At 52.5% G+C, this 21,941-nt stretch overlaps 2 protein-coding genes across 2 annotated transcripts in view; one reads left to right on the top strand and one right to left on the bottom strand.

Moving 5' to 3' along the window:
- Positions 1-3,201: 3,201 nt before the first annotated feature.
- On the bottom strand, positions 3,202-8,343 carry LOC140454374 (homeobox protein SIX2-like). The gene is made up of 3 exons (XM_072549087.1): positions 7,923-8,343; positions 3,759-3,922; positions 3,202-3,502 (listed from the first exon to the last, which is right to left on the bottom strand). Exons 1-3 carry the CDS (start codon positions 8,319-8,321, stop codon positions 3,238-3,240), a joined length of 828 nt encoding a protein of 275 aa, XP_072405188.1. The 5' UTR covers positions 8,322-8,343; the 3' UTR covers positions 3,202-3,237.
- An 8,302-nt stretch (positions 8,344-16,645) lies between these two features.
- The window catches only part of LOC140454689 (hypoxia-inducible factor 1-alpha-like), a 27,126-nt gene continuing 21,830 nt past the window's right edge, over positions 16,646-21,941 (top strand). The window contains exon 1 of the mRNA XM_072549616.1: positions 16,646-16,721. Coding sequence (XP_072405717.1) covers positions 16,646-16,721 — 76 coding nt within the window. The remainder of the gene's footprint in view (positions 16,722-21,941) is intronic.

The raw sequence follows: 21,941 nt of genomic DNA on the forward strand, positions 1-21,941 counted from the left end.
TGTGATTCCTGGATTTGAGAGACAGAGAGAGTGACAGAGAAAGAGACTGAGAGAGAGAGAGAGAGAGAGACAGAGAGAGAGAGTGACAGAGAGAGAGAGTGAGAGAGAGAGAGTGACAGAGAGAGAGAGACTGAGAGAGAGAGAGAGAGACTGAGAGAGAGAGAGAGAGAGAGACTGAGAGAGAGAGTGACAGAGAGAGAGAGAGAGAGAGAGAGATAGGGGAAATCAGCCAGAGATCCTGTTCCTGATTGGAGGATGAGCACTTAACTCAAATGTGCATTGGGATGGAGAGTGAGGGGATGGAGGGAGAGGGGGATGGAGAGTGAGAGGATGGAGGGAGAGGGGGATGGTGGGAGTGGGGACTGGAGGGAGAGGAGACTGGAGGGAGAGGGGAATGCAGAGTGAGGGGATGGAGAGAGAGGGGGATGGTGGGAGTGGGGACTGGAGGAGGAGGGGAATGGAGAGTGAGGGGATGGAGGGAGTGGGGACTGGAGAGCGAGGGGATGGAGGGAGAGGGGAATGGAGAGCGAGGGGATGGAGGGAGAGGGTTTGGACGGGCAGGGATGTCAGAGGAGGGGGATGGAGGGAGAGGGAGAGGGAGAGGGGGAGAGGGAGAGAGGGGGGATGAAGGGACAGGGAGATAGAGGGAGATGGAGAGAGGGGGGAAGGAGGGAGAGGAATGTAGGAAGCTGATGTTTTTTCAGGGTGAGGGGTCAGGGCTGATGATTGAAACTGACCTGGTGACAATTGAAGCAGCTGAACAGGATTTTTTTTTAGCAGGAGGAGGTAATCCCAGTGACACTGAGGAACAACACTGAGAGGGTGACCGCTGTAACCAGTCAGCAGGGAGCGCTGTCAGCTCAGTGTCAGATTGCCAGGCTGCTCTTGGGGAATGTACTGTAATTCCCCAAATCAGACTCTCTACCACAGCAGCTTCTGATTACCCACGGGCATTATATTGAAAATGTAGAATTGTACAAAGCTGTATTCCTGTTGCATCATTCATTCACAACCTCTCAGCTCCCAGACAACCTTGCAGTCAATGAAATGTAGTCCCTGGTGTAATGTTGGGAACGTACACAGCAAGTCCCCATAACCAGCAAGGTGATAATGAACAGAACATTGATGTTTAGTGAGGGAGAGCTCCCTGCTCCAATCAAACCAGTACCCAGCGATCGATTAGCTCCTGTTCAGATGGCAACTGGCATCTTAGCTTCACATCTCATTTCAGAATCAACTAGGACTTAGGGATGTTATGTTGAGGTTGTACAGGACATTGGTGAGTCCTCACACAGAGTATTGTGTCCAGTTCTGGTCACCCTGTTACAGGAGGGAAATTCTGAAGCTGGAGAGGGTTCAGGAGAGATTAACCAGGATGTTGCTGATATTGAAAGGCTTGAGATATATACATAGACTGGAAAGAGTGGGACTTTATTTTTCACTGGAGCGTAGGAGGTTGAAGGGTGACGTTACAATGGTTTATAAATCATAAGGGACACAGTTAATGTGATTGGCAAGGGTCTTTTCCCCGGGGTGGGGGAGTTCAAGACCAGGGGGCACTTTTTAAGGTGAAATCAGATAGATTTAAAAAGGACATGAGGGTAGGTCATATGTGAAATAAACTTTCAGAGGAATGGTGAATGCAGATACAATTACAATATTTAAGAGAAACTGGATCTGGTTGGAGGGATATGGGCCAAGTGCAGGGAGCTGGGATGAGTTTAATTTGGGATTACGTCCAGCGTGGACTGGTTATACTGAAGGGTCTGTTTCCGTGTTGGATGATGCTATGACTGTGACACCTCCAACAATACAGCAGCCCCTCAGCACCCCCAGGACTGTCAGCAAGGACCTAATGTTTGATGTAGAAAGTGGGGTTAGACTGAGCAGGATAGGAATGTTTACTGGGAGTGACTGGGAGAGCGGGATATTAAAGATTACAGGGAGAAACTGGGAGAGCGGGATATTAAAGATTACAGGGAGAGAGTGGGAGAGCGGGATATTAAAGATTACAGGGAGTGACTGGGAGAGCGGGATATTAAAGATTACAGGGAGTGACTGGGAGAGCGGGATATTAAAGATTACAGGGAGAGAGTGGGAGAGCGGGATATTAAAGATTACTGGGAGTGACTGGGAGAGCGGGATATTAAAGATTACAGGGAGTGACTGGGAGAGCGGGATATTAAAGATTACAGGGAGTGACTGGGAGAGCGGGATATTAAAGATTACAGGGAGAAACTGGGAGAGCAGGATATTAAAGATTTCTGAGAGTGAGTTGGATATTGAATTTCCATCTGACGTGTATGATATTTCCCCAAATGCTCTTTTGTTTCTCCAATTTCCTCCAAATTTCAACCTCCCCAATCCCCCCCCCCACTCCAAAATTGTCCCCTCCTCCCCACTTGACCATCCCACAGCCCCATTTCCCATTAGTCAAACACTCGGCCACTCCCTCACTGTTTCTGTAACTTTATTAGAAAACATACATTTGTATTAGAAACTTGCACAACATTCTCAGCAGGAATCGAGAGAAGGGTCAGTACCAGATCCAACCTTGAGCCGCACTATTGTGAATGTTCATTGTCGTGGAGTTCCTTCACCAGCTCGTGTCAGTACTGATTGTGTGGCTTCACCCTCTTTATTCACTCACGCGATGAGGGCATCACTGGTTGGCTCAGCATTTATTACCCCATCCCGAATTACCCAGAGGGCAGTTAAGAGTCGACCAAATTGCTGCGGTTCTGGAGTCACATGTAGGCCAGACCAGGTAAGGATGGCAGTTTCCCTCCCTAAAGGACATCGGTGACCCAGACGGGTTTTTCTGACAATGGATTCATGGTCATGATTAGACACAATTCCAGATTGTTATTGAGCTCAAATTCCACCATCTGCCAGGGCAGGATTTGAACCTGGGTCCCCAGAGCATTATCCGGGTCTCTGGATGAACAGTCCCGCGATAATACCGCTAGACCATCGCCTCCCCTTTAGCGAGAGAGACCTCTAACTCGTTCCAGTAGTTTTTCTCCAAGGTTTAACCTCACTTTGTTCCCGTATTTCCTGCCAATGTGTTTGTTTTGTAATGGATGAAACCAAGGAAGTGCTAGCATTCTGAGACTTCACTGGGTGTTTCTTGTGCTGAATGCCTGACTCCCAGTTTTTGGATCCTATCCCACTCTACCCCCCCCCCCCCCCACCCCATCACCCAACCACACCCGGCTCTGAATCATTCCCCATTACTCAGGACCCCAGACCCACCAGGCTGGCTGTCAGAGGTCTGAGGATGGGATCATCAATCAGGCAGGAGGGGTGCAGCAGGTCTGGGTGCTGAAGGTCTGGGGGGGTGCCTGGTGGGACGATGGGGTGTAAGGGCAAGCCTCCAGTGGGGAGAGCTCCCAGAGTCTCAGGCCCAAGAGAGAATTCCTCGGAGTCAGAGCTGCTGAGCAGGAGCTTGGTTCCCGGGAGGGGCTGTTTGCGTAGGGGATTGGAGTTCTCATCGTTTCCCCTGAGGGCAAAGAACAAAGAATTGTTAACTCAAAATCTTCATCAAAGCATCAACGAGTGATGTCAATCAGACCCGTATCACTTTTACTGTTTCTCACTAACGTCCTGTGATGTATTGTCAAGCAGACTGAGATAGTTCCTAGTGCTACCCAATCCTTCTGCTGCCACCACGCCTATTCCAGGTCCCCCCAATCCCCAGATCGTTCCCAGCCATTCCTGTTCCCAACCTCCCACCTCCCTCCGCACTCTGCATTTACCTGTCTTTGGAGTCGGCCACTCTGTCCCTCTGCCTTCTGTTCTTGAACCAGTTGCTGACCTGGGTCGCGGTCAGTCCAGTGGCTCCGGCTAATTCCCTCTTGTCCCGGGGGGAGGGGTACGGATTGTGCAGGTACCATTCCCGTAAAATACCCCGGGATTTCTCCTGGGGGAACAGGAAGGTTGGAGAGCGAAGTCAGGAAACGGCAGTGGAAATGGAGGTTTGATCTCGAGACTAACATTCAGCAGATGCCACAATCTCCTCGGATAATGTTCCAGGTTTAAGCGGGATTCAGCTCCTGGTTAATTGTGGCTACAATTCCCAAAATCAGGAACCAACCCCCAAACCCCATCAGCAAACACTAATGCCCCCAAACAGTGACCCTCCCCCTCCCCCTGTAGCAGGTCTGAGTTTGGTTGACCCCCTCCCAGGTCACAGCTCCCTTTGTGTTCTGGGGGTTAACCCCTCACTAGGAGCTGAACCTCCCACCAGAATCTGCCCAATTTCTGTGGTGGTGTTGGGGGATGGTGTTGTGGGAGAGGTGTTGGGGAAGTGGTATTTTGGGAGTGGTATTTAGGGGGTGGTGTTGGGATTTTGGTGTTGGGGGTGGTATTGGGGGGAGTGGTGTTGGGGGGTGGTGATGTTGGGGGTAGTGGTGTTGGGGGGTGATGTTGGGGGGGTATTGGGGGAGTGGTGTTGGGGGGTGATGTTGGGGGGGTGGTGTTGGGGGGAGTGGTGTTGGGGGGAGTGGTGTTGGAGGTGGTGGTGTTGGGGGGATGGTGTTGTGGGAGAGGTATTTTGGGAGTGGTATTTAGGGGGTGGTGTTGGGATTTTGGTGTTGGGGGTGGTATTGGGGTGAGTGGTGTTGGGGGGTGGTGATGTTGGGGGTTATTGGGGGAGTGGTGTTGGGGGGTGATGTTGGGGGGGTGGTGTTGGGGGGAGTGGTGTTAGGGGGAGTTGGGTGTGGTATTGGGGGGAGTGGTGTTGGCGGGTGGTATTGGAAGGGTGGTGTTGGGGAGTGGTATTTAGGGAGGTGGTGGGGGGTAGTGGTGTTGGAGCGGTGGTACTTGTGGGTTGGTGTTGGGGGTGGTGGTGTTTGGGGATGGTATTGGGGAGGCAGTGGTTTTGTGGGGTGGTGTTGGGGGCGGTTTAGATTACTTACAGTGTGGAAACAGGCCCTTCGGCCCAACAAGTCCACACCGACCCGCCGAAGTGCAACCCACCCATACCCCTACACCTACATCTACCCCTAACCTAACACTACGGGCAATTTCCCATGGCCAATTCACCTGGCCTGCACATCTTTGGACTGTGGGAGGAAACCGGAGCACCCGGAGGAAACCCACGCAGACACGGGGAGAACGTGCAAACTCCACACAGTCAGTCACCTGAGTCGGGAATTGAACCCGGATCCCTGGCGCTGTGAGGCAGCAGTGCTAACCACTGAGCCACCGTGTGGTGTTGGGGGGGTGGTGTTGGGGGGCGGTGTTGGAGGGCGGTGTTGGGGAGGCAGTGTTGGGGAGGCAGTGTTGGGGAGGCAGTGTTGCGGGTGGTGTTGGGGGAGTGGTGTTGGGGGGTGGTGTTGTGGGAGTGGTGTTGGGGGGGTGGTGTTGGGGGAGTGGTGTTGGGGGGTGGTGTTGGGGGGGTGGTGTTGGGGGGGTGGTGTTGGGGGGGTGGTGTTGGGGGAGTGGTGTTGGGGGGGTGGTGTTGGGGGGGTGGTGTTGGGGGGTGGTGTTGGGGGAGTGGTGTTGGGGGGTGGTGTTGGGGGGGTGGTGTTGGGGGGGTGGTGTTGGGGGGGTGGTGTTGGGGGGGTGGTGTTGGGGGGGTGGTGTTGGGGGGGTGGTGTTGGGGGGGTGGTGTTGGGAGTGGTGTTGGGGGGGTGGTGTTGGGGGGGTGGTGTTGGGGGGTGGTGTTGGGGGAGTGGTGTTGGGGGGTGGTGTTGGGGGGGTGGTGTTGGGGGGGTGGTGTTGGGGGGGTGGTGTTGGGGGGGTGGTGTTGGGGGGGTGGTGTTGGGGGGTGGTGTTGGGGGGGTGGTGTTGGGGGGGTGGTGTTGGGGGGGTGGTGTTGGGGGGGTGGTGTTGGGGGGTGGTGTTGGGGGGGTGGTGTTGGGGGAGTGGTGTTGGGGGGTGGTGTTGGGGGGGTGGTGTTGGGGGGGTGGTGTTGGGGGGGTGGTGTTGGGGGGGTGGTGTTGGGGGAGTGGTGTTGGGGGGTGGTGTTGGGGGGTGGTGTTGGGGTGGTGGTGTTGGGGGAGTGGTGTTGGGGGGGTGGTGTTGTGGGAGTGGTGTTGGGGGGGTGGTGTTGGGGGAGTGGTGTTGGGGGGTGGTGTTGGGGGGGTGGTGTTGGGGGGGTGGTGTTGGGGGGGTGGTGTTGGGGGAGTGGTGTTGGGGGGTGGTGTTGGGGGGTGGTGTTGGGGTGGTGGTGTTGGGGGGTGGTGTTGGGGGAGTGGTGTTGTGGGAGTGGTGTTGGGGGAGTGGTGTTGGGGGAGTGGTGTTGGGGGAGTGGTGTTGGGGGGTGGTGTTGGGGGAGTGGTGTTGGGGGAGTGGTGTTGGGGGGGTGGTGTTGGGGGAGTGGTATTGGGGGAGTGGTGTTGGGGGAGTGGTGTTGGGGGAGTGGTGTTGGGAGTGGTGTTGGGGGGTGGTGTTGGGGGGGTGGTGTTGGGGGGGTGGTGTTGGGGGAGTGGTATTGGGGGAGTGGTGTTGGGGGGTGGTGTTGGGGGGTGGTGTTGGGGGAGTGGTGTTGTGGGAGTGGTGTTGGGGGAGTGGTGTTGGGGGAGTGGTGTTGGGGGAGTGGTGTTGGGGGGTGGTGTTGGGGGAGTGGTGTTGGGGGAGTGGTGTTGGGGGGGTGGTGTTGGGGGAGTGGTATTGGGGGAGTGGTGTTGGGGGAGTGGTGTTGGGAGTGGTGTTGGGGGGGTGGTGTTGGGGGAGTGGTGTTGGGGGGGTGGTGTTGGGGGGGTGGTGTTGGGGGGTGGTGTTGGGGGGAGTGGTGTTGGGGGGTGGTGTTGGGGGAGTGGTGTTGGGGGGTGGTGTTGGGGGGTGGTGTTGGGAGTGGTGTTGGGGGGGTGGTGTTGGGGGAGTGGTGTTGGGGGAGTGGTGTTGGGGGAGTGGTGTTGGGGGGTGGTGTGGGGGGGTGGTGTTGGGGGAGTGGTGTTGTGGGAGTGGTGTTGGGGGAGTGGTGTTGGGGGAGTGGTGTTGGGGGGTGGTGTTGGGGGGTGGTGTTGGGGGGGTGGTGTTGGGGGGTGGTGTTGGGGGGTGGTGTTGGGGGGTGGTGTTGGGGGGGTGGTGTTGGGGGAGTGGTGTTGGGGGAGTGGTGTTGGGGGGATGGTATTGGGGGGGTGGTGTTGGGGGAGTGGTGTTGGGGGGTGGTGTTGGGGGGTGGTGTTGGGGGGGTGGTGTTGGGGGAGTGGTGTTGGGGGAGTGGTGTTGGGGGGATGGTATTGGGGGGGTGGTGTTGGGATGTTGGTGTTGGAGGGTGGTATTGGGGGGAGTAGTGTTGGGGGGTTTTGGGGGGTGTTGGGGGGCTGTTTGGGGGATGGTGTTGAGGGGGGTGGTTTGGGGGGTGGTGTTTGGGGAGTGTTGGGGTGGTGTTGGGGGGGTGTTTGGGGGGGTGGTGTTGGGGGAGTGGTGTTGGGGGTGGTATTTGGGGAGGTGGTGTTATGGTGGTATTGTTGGGGGGGTGGTGTTGTGGGGGTGGTGTTGAGGGGGTGTTGTTGGGTGAGAGGTGTTGGAGGGGTGGTATTTGGGGGTTTGGTTTTGGGGGAGAGGTGTTGGGGGCAATTCCCCATTTTGGAGTTTCTCCCGGTCCCGAGATCCTGATTTTGCACCAAGTGCAAATCAGATGGAAATTTGGGGACTGGGGGGGGGGGGGGGGTGAGGATTGGGGAATGTGTCCCCAAAATGTGGTCAGTTCACGGGGTTACAGCATTCTCAGTGTATCAACCCCCACCCCATTACCACCTAATCCCAGCCCCACCCCATTATCCCCACCATCCCTTTACCCCCCAATCTCCCCCACACCTCTATCCCCAATCCCCCCACACCTCTACCCCCAATCCCCCCACACCTCTATCCCCAATCCCCCCCACCCCATGAAAATGCAGCATTTCATAATGAAACAACAAAAACAGAGAAAGTTGCACAGGAAGATCCCATAGCTCAGGGAAACTCACCTTGAAACAGTAGCTGGTCTCTTCTCCGTCCCAGATGGTGCGGGGGAGGGGGAATTTCCTGCGGACCCTGTATTTGCCCACAGCCCCCAGGGGTCTGCCCCTCCGTTTCTCGGCCTCACTGTAGTGTGCGCTGAGCCAGAGTTGCTGCAGTTTCATGTGGCTCTGTGCTGGGAACTGGGAGCTCTCCAGGATCTGGTAGAGCTCTCTGTAGTTCCCCTGATGGAAGGCCACTATGGCCTTGGCGATGAGCACACTCTCATTCCGCTCGAGATGGCCAGAGGTGGGGGGCAGTGACCACAGGAAATGACTCAGCCTCTCAATGCAGCCCCCCTGTTGGAGCACCTCACACACACACACAACCTGCTCCTCAGTGAACCCTAGGGTGCTCCGCGTCGCCATGACCCAGGGCACAGAGATCTCCCCAACTCTCCCCCTCCCTCACTCCCCTCCCACCTCCCCAACCCTCCCCCTCCCTCACTCCCCTCCCACCTCCCCAACTCTCCCCCTCCCCCACTCTCACTCTCCCCAACTCTCCCCCTTCCCAACCCTCCCCCTCCCTCACTCCCCTCCCCTCTCCCTCTCCCCCTCCCTCACTCTCCTCCTCCCCAACTCACACCCTCCCTCACTCTCCACCTCTCACTCTCCCCCTCCCCAACTCTCCCCCTCCCTCACTCTCCCCCTCCCTCACTCTCCCCTCCCTTACTCTCCCCCACCTCACTCTCCCCCTCCCTCACTCTCCCCTCCCCAACTCTCCCCCTCCCTCACTCTCCCCTCCCCAACTCTCCCCTTCCCTCACTCTCACTCTCCCCAACTCTCCCCCTTCCCAACTCTCCCCCTCCCTCACTCTGCTACCACCTCCCTCACTCTCCTCCTCCCTCCCTCATTCTGCTCCCCCAACTCTCCCCTACACCCCGACTTTCCTACACTCCTCCTCAACCACCCCCCGTCCCTCCCCAAACACTGTCCCCTCTGCAACTCCTTTACCCTGCACCCCTCCCACCCCAATCACTCTCCTGCTTCCCTCGCTCTGATCTGTGCTCCTGGGCAAGAGGATAGCTGGCAGTGCACAGCTCTCTCCAGTGCTGGCAAACAGGAGACACTGACCTCAAGATCCCCGAGTCCCACTACAACATCACGCCTTCACTGCATCGGATTGGCTGCTTTTCTGAAGGAGCCCTCGGGGAGGGGCAGAGGATAAAGTATTTTTCTCTCTCTCTCTCTCGCTCTCTTCCTCTCAATAATTCACCGCGAGAGATGATATCACCAACAGAAACTCGATCTTCATCCTTCAGGCCAGAACCTGCCTGGGCACAAGCTGCTGTTCCCCACAGCTTGAGGGCTGGAGGCTGGACTCAGGTTCAACAACAACCTGCATTCAGTTATCACCCAGCACCTTGTATCACCGGTGGTCTTTGCATTTATATATCACCCATCACCTTTGTAATTATCCATCCTCTTATATTCAGGTATAGTCTATCACCTTTACATTTATGTGTCGCCTGTGACCTTTGCATCTACCAACTTGAGCTCCCGACATCTTGAGCTCCCAAATTTGAGTTGCTCGATCATTGGCCAGCCCTGCTGTCAGCTCCCTGTGCTCAGAACTCTGCAACCCCATCCCTCAAGGTCCCCCCCCTCTCTCTCTCTCTCTCGCGCTCTGCCCTCGGTAAAAGACCACCTCTCTGAATGAACCCTTTGTCCGGCTTCCCCTCATATCCCTCTCTGTGACTCAATTGCAATTTTATTTCATTAGGCGCCATGAGGTGAGAGGCCGTGGGGTGCTTCACTTTGTTGAAGGTGCCATATCAATGCACGTTCTTGTTACACCAGTGCTCCGGAATGAATAGGGCAGGTTAATATCCTGGAGGTATCGGGGTGTATCTGGTCGGCTACAACGGTCTTTCACATTGAGGTTAGAGAATGCAAACAGCCTCCTCAAATTTCCAAAGAATACTCTAGGGTTATTCGGATGAAATTACCTTTGTACAAGACAATTAACCAGTTCACTAGGAAGGCATCGCTATAGCAACTGGAGCTTGGGCCTACACACGACACTGGAGCAGTTAGGACCAACCCTTCCTCAAATGTAGGATAAGTTTGAAGGAATTAAACTTGTTTAGTCCGATGTGGAGAAGATACGAGGGGTTTACGATGATGAAGGTGTGACAGGGATTGTTGGGAATTCTTTCCTTCAGTGAGGTGCCTGGGTCTGTGGGGAGACTCAGGAATAAGGAGCAGAATCCTGAGCTGCCCCCCTCCTCTGCACCCATCCCCCCCACACACAAACAGACATGTGCGCGTGCGCACACACACACACACAGATATGCACGTGTGTGAATACACACACACAGACATGCACACCCACACACACACACATACAGACATGTGCGCACACACACAGACATGCACACCCACACACACACACATGCACACACAGACACACACACAGACATGCGCATGCGTGAATACATACACACACACATGCGCACACACACACAGACATGCGCGCGCACACACACACACAGACATGTGTGCGCGCACACACACACAATCATACCCACGCACAAACATGAGTGCACACACGCACACACAGATACCTCACACACAAACGTGCACGTGCACACGTACACACACACGCACACGCAAATACGTGCGCACACACACACAGATACACACAAATGCACACACACACACTCCCCCAACACACACACACACACACTCACAATCTAATTCCCATCTTACAATCAGGTTGTACATCACAGAGAGAGACACATGGGGGGTGGGGGGGAGGCGGGGGGGAGCGAGACAGAGAGACTGGAGAGACAGTGGAGAGATTACGGAGAGAGAGACTGGAAAGAGAGGGAGACTGGAGGGAGAGAGACAGAGACGGAGAGAGAGAGAGAGATGAAGATCAGGCACTGCAGCTAATATACATTGTTCACTGCAAACATGAAAAGGAGAGCAATGACCATGTTTGTGGCAGCCTCAGCTTTGGAAGCTAGAATTTATCGATAAAGGAAGGCCAATCAGCCCATCAATGAGAACAGGTTTGGGCCTGTCCTCGTGGGGCTTGAAGAAAGGGAGAGGGTCTGATTGGAATATAACATTCTCAAAGACAGGGGAAATGCTGGGACGACATTCCCCCCTCATCCCACCCCACCCCATCCCAGGGGGGGGCAGGGGGATTCTAGAACAAAGGGCAGAGTGTCAAGATAAGGGGGTGTTAAATGGGCAAGAAGTTCCATCTCCCAGAGGATCCATGATGTTTGCAGGTCCCAAGGCAGCCAGGAAAGTGGAGTTGAGGACAAACCCAATCAGTCATGAACTTATTCCATTGAATTAGACATGAGGGGCTGAATGGCCTCAGGGTTCTGCTGAGATTTGAGGTAGTCTTTCAATTGGATGTGTCTGTTTAAATCTCACTCTCCAGCTCGTTTCCGTTCTTCCTTTTCCCAAAATATCTCCAGTCCTCCTCGGAATTATGTTTCCAAGTCACTCTTCGCTCGTTCCCAGGACGTGGGGGTCACTGGCTGGGCTCAGCATTTACTGCCCATCCCTAGTTGCCCCCCTTGAGAAGGTGGGGGTGAGCTGCCTTCTTGAACCGCTGCAGTCCATGTGCTGTGGGTTGACCCACAATGCCCTTAGGGAGGGAATTCCAGGATTCTGACCCAGGAAGGAACACCGATAGATTTCCCAGTCAGGATGGCGAGTGGAGGGGAACTTGCAGAGGGTGGTGTTCCCATGTATCTGCTGCCCCTTGTCCTTCCAGATGGAAGTGGTCGTGGGTTTGGAAGGTGCTGCCTGAGGATGTTTGGTGAATTTCTGAGTGCACCTTGTAGATGGTCAACACTGCTGCTACTGAGCATCGGGGGTGGTTAAAATGGCTGATGGGTAGTCTGGTAAATTAAAACTCAATCACGCAGTGACTGTTCCTGTTCTCCAATGACCATAGCTGGGGCAAATACTGAGCACATTGTCTGGGAGTTAACCCTGGGAGGGCAAAGTGAGACTGTCACACTGAGGGTGTAGGTGTGAGTGGGATCACTCACACAGTCTCTGCACAAGGTACATCCCAGGGTGGGTTAGTTGTTCAGTACGATTAGTTCCTGCAAGTAAAGACATTGAATCTCTTTTTGCTGAACCGTTGTTTATTCAGTAACGTGGAGAGACTGGAGAAACGAGGATGGTTCTCCCTCGAGCTGAGAAACTCAGAAGGAGATTTAACGGAGGAGTTTTAAACTGAGAGGGATTCCGATGGGGCTAGTGTCCAGAGAGTGGCAGGAGGGTCAGTGACCAGAGGGACGTGGATCGAAGTGTGACCGAACCAGAGTGGGGAGGCGGTGAGGAAGGAGATGTTTTTATGTACACACTGAGTCGGTCTGCTCTGGGTCACACTGTGGGTGGGTGGTTGGAGTTACTCGGAATTTTGTAAAGAAAACTTGAATGAACAAGTGTCAGAGCTGCAGGGGAGGGACAGGGCAAAATGAGATTGTACCAGTCAGGAACGATGGGCTAAATGGCCTCCCTGTGTGATTCCATGTTTATTATTAATCCACACTTTGATTTAGAGTGAGCTTTATTGTCACATGTACTCATGTGTGCAGTGAAAAGTTTACACATCACCACTTACTGCATCATCTCAGTACAAACATACCCAGATACTCAGATTCTTCAGTTATGAGATCTTAGAAAAATAGAGAAATTACAACGTTCAGCTTCACCGAAATAAAAGTTCAGAATAACGGTCCTCTAACCCACACCACACTGGCACCCAGCCTCAGAGGCCAGGAGGCTTTTGGGAGTTGAATCGCTCAGTTGGTTGGTCTGCAATGTGGAGCATCTCCAACAGCGTGGGTTCGAATCCCATCACCAGCTGAGTTTACCCTGAAGGACTCTCCTTCCCAACCTCTCCCCTCACCCGAGGCACGATGACCCCCAGGTTAAACCTCCACCAGTCACCTCTCTCTCTCTCTCTGAGAAAGTGGGACTTTTATCAAACCAAACATCTGGGACCCTGACTTTTTGACTGTGGGGCTCCTGTGCTGGAGGCTGGTACAATTACAGCATTTAATAAGCATCTGGATGGGTATATGAATAGGAAGGGTTTAGAGGGATGTGGGCCAGATTAATTTAGGATATCTGGTCAGCATGGATGAGGGTGTGATTCCGTGCTGTGACGGTTTGACTTGGCTTGGCTGGAGTTTAAGTGTCTAATGGATTTGTACTTGGGTTTGAAAGGATCTCCCTCTCTCTCTTTCTCTCTCTCTGTCACTGTTAAGGGTTAAGACCATCTCACTGTAACTGGAACTCTGTGCATCTGCTCTCTCTCTCTCTCTGAGCTGGTCTTTGGTTACCCAGTGATAAAAGCCAGAAGCTTTTTAGATCATATTTCCTTTTTGAAATTCATCCCTGCACCCCCCTCCCATCTGGAATCCTTACAACATTTGTCCCAAATACCACTCCTTCCACCCCCCTCCCCTCCCCTCCCCGCCCCGTCCCGGATAAAAACAGCCTGAAATCCAATCCTGGTTAACTGTTCAGGCTGCTCCCTCTCACCGTCTGCCTGAGAGCACAGAAAATTGTTCAGGATTTCAAAGGTTCCCTTTCAGTACCCGATGTGCTGACAAAGGATTCATTGTTTTCCCAAGAAACAGCAAGTCCCAGGTCTGTCAGCTGCCCATGGCTCCCAATGTGTGGCCCATTCACCAGGAGCTTTAACCAGCGTCAGGGCTGGTCCATTCAGAGTAAGGTGTTCCAGCTCACAACTTCACCGCTCTATCACGACTGGCCTGTTGTCGAGGGGCTGGAGAGATCTCCCTTCGTCCCAGATCCCAGCACACTCTGGGCTGCTCTCTGTCCCTGTCCTTTCTCTGGGTTATTGCAGTCTGTCTGAGACCAGGGACACTCAGTGACCCCACACCAAGGCTCAAAGCACGCTGCTCTGTCCCAGAGACAAACACACACTCACGCACACACTCACAGTCACTCACACTCACTCACACACACTCACACACACTCACACTCACACACACACTCACTCACACACACTCACACTCACTCACACTCACTCACACACACACACACTCACACACACACTCACACACACACACACACTCACACTCACTCACACACACACACTCACACTCACTCACACACACACTCACACTCACACACACACACTCACACTCACTCACACACACACTCACACTCACTCACACACACTCACAGACTCACTCACATACACACACTTAAACACACACTCTCACACACACACACACACTCACACTCACTCACACTCACTCACACACACACACACTCACTCACACACACACTCACACTCACTCACACTCACTCACACACACACACACTCACACACACACTCACACACACACACACACACTCACTCACACTCACTCACACACACACACTCACACACACACACTCACTCACACACACACACTCACACTCACTCACACACACACTCACACTCACTCACACACACTCACAGACTCACTCACATACACACACTTAAACACACACTCTCACACACACACACACTCACACTCACTCACACTCACTCACACACACACACACTCACTCACACACACACTCACACTCACTCACACACACACTCACAGACTCACTCACATACACACACTTAAACACACACTCACACTCACACACTCACACTCACACTCACACACACACTCACTCACACACACACTCACACACACACTCACTCACACACACACTCACACTCACACACACACACACACTCACTCACACACACACTCACACTCACTCACACACACACACTCACACACACACACTCACAGACTCACTCACATACACACACTTAAACACACACTCTCACACACACACACACACTCACACACACACACACTCACTCACACTCACTCACACACACACACTCACTCACACACACATTCACACTCACTCACACACACACTCACACACACACTCACAGACTCACTCACATACACACACTTAAACACACACTCACACACACACACACTCACACTCACTCACACACACACACTCACTCACACACACACTCACTCACACACACACACTCACTCACATACACACACACACACTCACACTCACTCACACACACTCACACACTCACACACACTCACTCAGACTCGCTCACATACACACACTTAAACACACACACACTCTCACTCACACACACACATTCACTCACAGACTCACTCACATACACACACACACTCACACTCACTCACACACACTCACTCACAGACTCACTCACATACACACACACACACTCACACTCACTCACACTCACTCACAGACTCGCTCACATACACACAAACACACACACACTCTCACTCACAGACACACACACTCACTCACAGACTCACTCACATACACACACACACACACTCACCCACTCACACATACACACTCACACATGCACACACACATTCACACACACAAATGCACACACACACAGACATTCACACACACACAGACATACACACACAGGCACAGTCACAGGTGGACACACACACACTCACTCACAGACTTACTCACATACACACACACACACTCACTCACTCACACAAACTCACACATACACACTCACACAGACTCACACATGCACATACACATTCACACACACAAACACACACAGACACACACACACACATACACACAGGTACAGTCACAGATAGACACACACACACAAACACTCACAGACTCACACGGACACACCCACACACACATACAGATACACACACAAGCACACACACAGACACACATACAGACACACACAGACACACACACATGACACATGACACACAGACACATAGACACACACACATACATACACACAGGTACAATCACAGATAGACACACACACACAAACATTCACAAACAGACTCACACAGACACACACACACACACATACAGATACACAGACACACATACATACAGATACACACACAGACACACACACACGACACATGACACACAGACACATAGACACACACACATACACACAGGTACAGTCACAGATAAACACACACACACACAAACACTGACAAACAGACTCACACAGACACACCCACATACAGATACACAGACACACACACACAGACACAAACACATACATATACACACACATACAGACACACACACACAGACACAAACACATACATATACACACACATACAGACACACACACACAGATACACACACATACACAGACACACACACACACACACACATGACACACGCAAACTCCCACACACACACACACCACACACACACACACACACACACACACGGCTAATTGATGTGGAATTGAAAGGCAGTCTCAGTAACAGTGACCATGAATCCATTGTTGATTGCTGGAGAAACCCATCTGGTTCACTGATGCCCTTTAGGGAGGGAAATCTGCCATCCTTACCCGGTCTGACCCACATGTGACTCCAGACCCGCAGCGATGGGGTTGACTGTGAAATAACTGAGCAGGCCCGCTCAGCTGAAGGGGCAATTAGGGGTGAGCAGCCTAACCACCAGCTACACCCACCTCTCATTGGAAGGAAAACAACGAGGAGGATATTCACATATTTCTCAGGAATGTTGAGCAAGGATTCGGAGTGTGTGTCGAGTAGGATTTGCAGATATTTGAGTCCATGTGCTCTCTGACAACCTCAGTGTAACCTACTCCATACATGAACAATCCGGGTGAAGGAACTGAGTGCATTGTTGCTCAGTTTGCAAATGGCACAAAGATCAGGGAAGGGACAGGTAGGTGATCAGGGAGTGGGGAGGCTGCAGGAGGACTTGGACTGGCTGAGAGAGTGGGCAAAGATGTTGCAGATGGAATACTATGTGAGAAAGTGTGAGTTTATGTACCTTGGAAGGAAGAATAGAGAAGTAGACTGTTTTCCCAACAGGGAAAGGTTTTGGAAATCTGAAGCACCAAGGGACTTGGGAGTCCTAGTTCGGGATTCTCTTAAGTTTAATACGCAGGTTCAGTTGGCAGTTAGGAAGGAAAATGCAACGTTAGCATTCATTTCAAGAGGGCTAGGTACAAGAGCAGAGATGAACTGCTGAGGCTGTATAATGATTTGGAGATACTGGTGTCGGTCTGGGCTGTACAAAGTTAAAAATCACACAACACCAGGTTATAGTCCAACAGGTTTAATTGGAAGCACTAGCTTTCGGAGAGCTTTTGCTATTAGTTCAGTGCCTTACGATCTTATACTCCACAACCACCTGATCAAGGCGCAGTGCTCCGAACGTTAGTGCTTCCAAATAAACCTGTTGGTCTATAACAAGGTTTTGTGTGATTTTTAACTCTCAGGCTGCATTCAGACCACATTCGTAATATTGTGAGCAGCTTTGAGCCCCATATCTAAGGTAGACAGGCAGGAGGCTGGAAGTACGCAGCAAGCCAATCAGCATCAGGAGATGGAGAAGTCAACGTTTCGTGTATAACCCTTTGTCAGAACTTGTCTACAGTCTCCGCCTCCTGATGCCGCCTGGCTTGTTGTATTCTTCCAGCCTCCCGATTGCCTACCTGGGATTCCAGTGTGTGCAGGTTTATTGGTTCGAACCGTATCTGAGGAGAGCAGTGTTAGTTGGTGGTTGGAGTGTCGCTGCAATGATTGGCTACATTGGGCAGGAGAGGGAGGGTGAGGGGGAGTCAATGCAGAGCAACAGAGTTATCTCCAGCTCAAGGGATTGGGAGGGGGTGGGGGTGACATGGGACTAGAGGTGGGGACAGGCTGTTAGGGGGTGGGGGAGCATTGGACATGACAGACAACACGGGGAGACAATACTAGAATGGGGGGGTATGGGAGGGGAAATGCAGACTGCAAGGAAGTAGGGAGTGTTAATGGTGTGAGGGGGGTTCATGGTGTGGGAAGGGGGGGTTCATGATGTGGGGAGGGGGGCTAATGCTGCGAGAGGGGGGTTTAATGGTGTGGGAGAGGGTTAATGGTGTGGGGAGGGTTCATGGTGTGGGGAGGGTTCATGGTGTGGGGAGGGTTCATGGTGTGGGGAGGGGGGCTAATGGTGTGATGAGGGGGGTTTAATGGTGTGGGGGGGTTAATGGTGTAGGGAGGTTAATGGTGTGGCAGGGGGGTTAATGGTGTGGGAGGGGGGTAAATGGTGTGGGGGGAGTTAATGCTCTGATGAGGTTAATGGTGTGGGAGGGGGGTTAATGGTGTGTGGGGGGGTTAATGGTGTGGGAGGGGGGGTAATGATGTGGGGGGGTTAATGGTGTGGGGGGGTTAATGGTGTGGGGGGTTAATGGTGTGGGGGGGTTAATGGTGTAGGGAGGTTAATGGTGTGGGAGGGGGGTAATGGTGTGGGGGGGTTAATGGTGTGGGGGGGTTAATGGTGTGGGGAGGTTAATGGTGTGGGGGGGGTTAATGGTGTGGGGGGGGTTAATGGTGAGGGGGGTTAATGGTGTGGGACGGGGGTTAATGGTGTGGGAGGGGGGTTAATGGTGTGGGAGGGGGGTTAATGGTGTGGGGGGGGTTAATGGTGTGGGAGGGGATTAATGGTGGGGGGGGTTAATGGTGTGGGGGGGTTAATGGTGTGGGAGGGGGGTTAATGGTGTGGGGGGGGTTAATGGTGTCGGGGGGGGTTAATGGTGTGGGAGGAGATTAATGGTGGGGGAGGTTAATGGTGTGGGGGGGTTAATGGTGTGGGAGGGGGGTTAATGGTGTGGGGGGGTTAATGGTGTGGGGGGGTTAATGGTGTGGGAGGGTGGTTAATGGTGTGGGGGGGTTAATGGTGTGGGAGGGGGGTTAATGGTGTGGGGGGGGTTAATGGTGTCGGGGGGGATAATGGTGAGGGGGTTTAATGGTGTGGGAGGGTTAATGATTTGGGAGGGGGTTAATGGTGTGGGAGGGGGGTTAATGGTGTGGGGGGAGTATTAGAAAATGCAGGATGTCTTGGAATGAAGGCACAGGATGGGGGAGGAGGTGGGATTAGAGGGAGGAGAATTGAAACCATCATAAAACAGATTCAGATCTCCCACAGAGTTTCACCATCTCTGCGAGTTTACGTAAGAGTCTAATGATGCCCAGGAACCTATTGTTGATTCTTGGGAAAATCTCACCTGGGTCACTAATGTCCTTCATCCTTACCTGGTCTGGCCTACATGTGACTCCAGACCCACAGCAATGGGGTTTTCCCCAGAGTAGGGGAGTCTTAAAACTCGAGGTGAGAGGGGCAAGATACAATAGGGGCAACATTTTGGACACAGAGGATGCTGAGTGTCTGGAATGGATTGTCAGAGATAATGATAAAGGCTGGTACAGTTTCATCACAGGTCAGCATGGTGACTCAGTGGTTAGTGCTGCAGCCTCCCTGCGCCATTGATCCAGGTTCAATTCCAGTCTCGGGTGGCTGTCTGTGTGGAGTTTGCGCATTCTCCCTGTGTCAGCGTGGGTTTCCTCCGGGTGCTCCAGTTTCCTCCCACAGTCCAAAGATGTGCAGGTCAGGGTGGATTGGCCGTGCTAAACTGCCCCATAGTGTTCTGGTATGTGCAGATTAGGTGCGTTCGTCAGGGGGGAATGTAGGGGAATGGGTCTGGGTGTGATAGTCTTCGGAGAGTCAGTATGGACTTGTTGGGCTGAAGGGCCTGTTTCCACACTGTAGGGATTCCTTCTATCTAAACATTTGGACAGGTACATGGATGGGATAGGTATGGAGGAATATGGATCAAACTCAGGCAAATGGGACTAGGTTAAATTGTGAAAACTGGCCACATTGGGCCAGTTGTCCAGTTACCCAGCCGTCTGGGTAATAAATACTGAGGAAAGTGAGTGATGACTACATCCCGGGAATATCTCCTGAGATTCTTGCACATTTCCATAAGGTCGTCTCTCATTCTTCTAAACCCCAGGCTCAATGTGCTCAAACTCTCCTTGTGAGGCAGACCCCTGTATCCCCGGGATCAGCTGAGTGACCCTTCCCTTCCCTATTTTTCCTGAGTTGTTTGCAATATTCCAGCTCCTGACTGGCGTCGTTTTACAAAACCTTCCTATTTTCTTCAGCCCTTTGACAGGTGACTCTCAGGGAGTGACCCCTCCCTGGAACACAAGTGCCTCCTGGTGGTGAGGGGCCATGCCTGCAGCCACTTGGGAAGAGGGATTTTCATTTTTTAACGTTGGTTTGTCACAACAGGAGGAGGACGGAGAGGCTCTGATCCCAAGCAGCTCAGCTTCATGTTGTCACGCTGGGGGATCAGCTACAGTTGCAGTGTCACCCGAAGCACACAGAGCTTTCCAGCAGGTGGCAGTCACACCTCACAATCCACGCGTTGGAGAAACAGAGCTGGAGGAAATTGGTCAATGACTTGACTCCAAAAGAAACCAGAACAAAACAAAATCAATTCACACCGAGTGCTAAAGACAGTGCTAAAGGAAAGAAAGACTTCTCTTCCATCTTGAGATACACAACATGTTTTAACCCTTACTTTTCTTCATTTGTATAAATGATTTGGATGTGAGCATGAGAGGTACAATCAGTAAGTTTGCAGATGACACCAAAATTGGAGGTGTAGTGGACAGCGAAGAGGGTTACCTCAGATTACAACAGGATCTGGACCAGATGGGCCAATGGGCTGAGAAGTGGCAGATGGAGTTTAATTCAGATAAATGTGAGGTGCTGCATTTTGTGAAAGCAAATCTGGGCAGAACTTATACACTTAATGGTAAGGTCCTAGGGAGTGTTGCTGACAAAGAGACCTTGGAGTGCAGGTTCATAGCTCCTTGAAAGTGGAGTCGCAGGTAGATAGGATAGTGAAGGTGTTTGGTATGCTTTCCTTTATTGGTCAGAGTATTGAGTACAGGAGTTGGGAGGTCATGTTGCGGCTGTACAGGACATTGGTTAGGCCACTGTTGGAATATTGTGTGCAATTCTGGTCTCCTTCCTATCGGAAAGATGTTGTGAAACTTGAAAGGGTTCAGAAAGGACTTACAAGGATGTTGCCAGGGTTGGAGGATCTGAGCTACAGGGAGAGGCTGAACAGGCTGGGGCTGTTTTCCCTGGAGCGTTGGAGGCTGAGGGGTGACCTTATAGAGGTTTATAAAATCATGAGGGGCATGGATAGGATAAATAGACAAGGTCTTTTCCCTGGGGTCGGGGAGTCCAGAACTAGAGGGCATAGGTTTAGGGTGAGAGGGGAAAGATATAAAAGAGACCTCAGAGGCAACTTTTTCACACAGAGGGTGGTACGTGTATGGAATGAGCTGCCAGAGGAAGTGGTGGAGGCTGGTACAATTACAACGTTTAAGAGGCATTTGGATGGGTATATGAATAGGAAGGGTTTGGAGGGATATGGGCCAAGTGCTGGGAAATGGGACTAGGTTAATGTGGGATATCTGGTCAGCATGGATGAGTTGGGCCGAAGGGTCTGTTTCCATGCTGTACATCTCTATGACTCTATAACATGAGGATGTCCCTAGCTGTTTTGCAGTCAGGCCAGTGCATTCACTGATGTGATACAGGAAATACGGCAGCTAAATTGTGCACGACAAGATCCCACAAGCAGTGATGTGATCGCAGCTTGTGATCGCAATTTCTCAACGTAATCAGGTGTGTGATTAAACTGAGACCAGAAGAAGAGTGAGATACTCCCTACTCTGCTGTAAAACAGTGGCTGTGGGATCTTTTACAGGAGAGTAGGGAGCTTCTCCCTCGTGGGAGGGTCGTGGGCCAGAGGGCACAGTCTCAGAGTAAAGGGGCTCTGATTTCAGACTGAGATGGGAAGAGATATCTTCCCTCAGAGTTTTGAGTCTTTGGAACTCCTTGTCCCAGAGAGCTGTGGGGGCAGAGCCTGTGTGTATATTTCAGGATAAGACAGATTCTTGATTAATCGGGGAATCGAGGGTTATTGGGAAAGGACAAGAAAATGGACGCGAGGAATGTTGGATCAGCCACAGAGTGATAGAGATGCACAGCACGGAATCAGACCCCTCGGCCCAAAGCGTCCATGCCAACAAGATA

This window comes from Chiloscyllium punctatum, chromosome 29 (genome assembly GCF_047496795.1).
Source record: "Chiloscyllium punctatum isolate Juve2018m chromosome 29, sChiPun1.3, whole genome shotgun sequence".
NCBI lineage: Eukaryota > Metazoa > Chordata > Chondrichthyes > Orectolobiformes > Hemiscylliidae > Chiloscyllium > Chiloscyllium punctatum.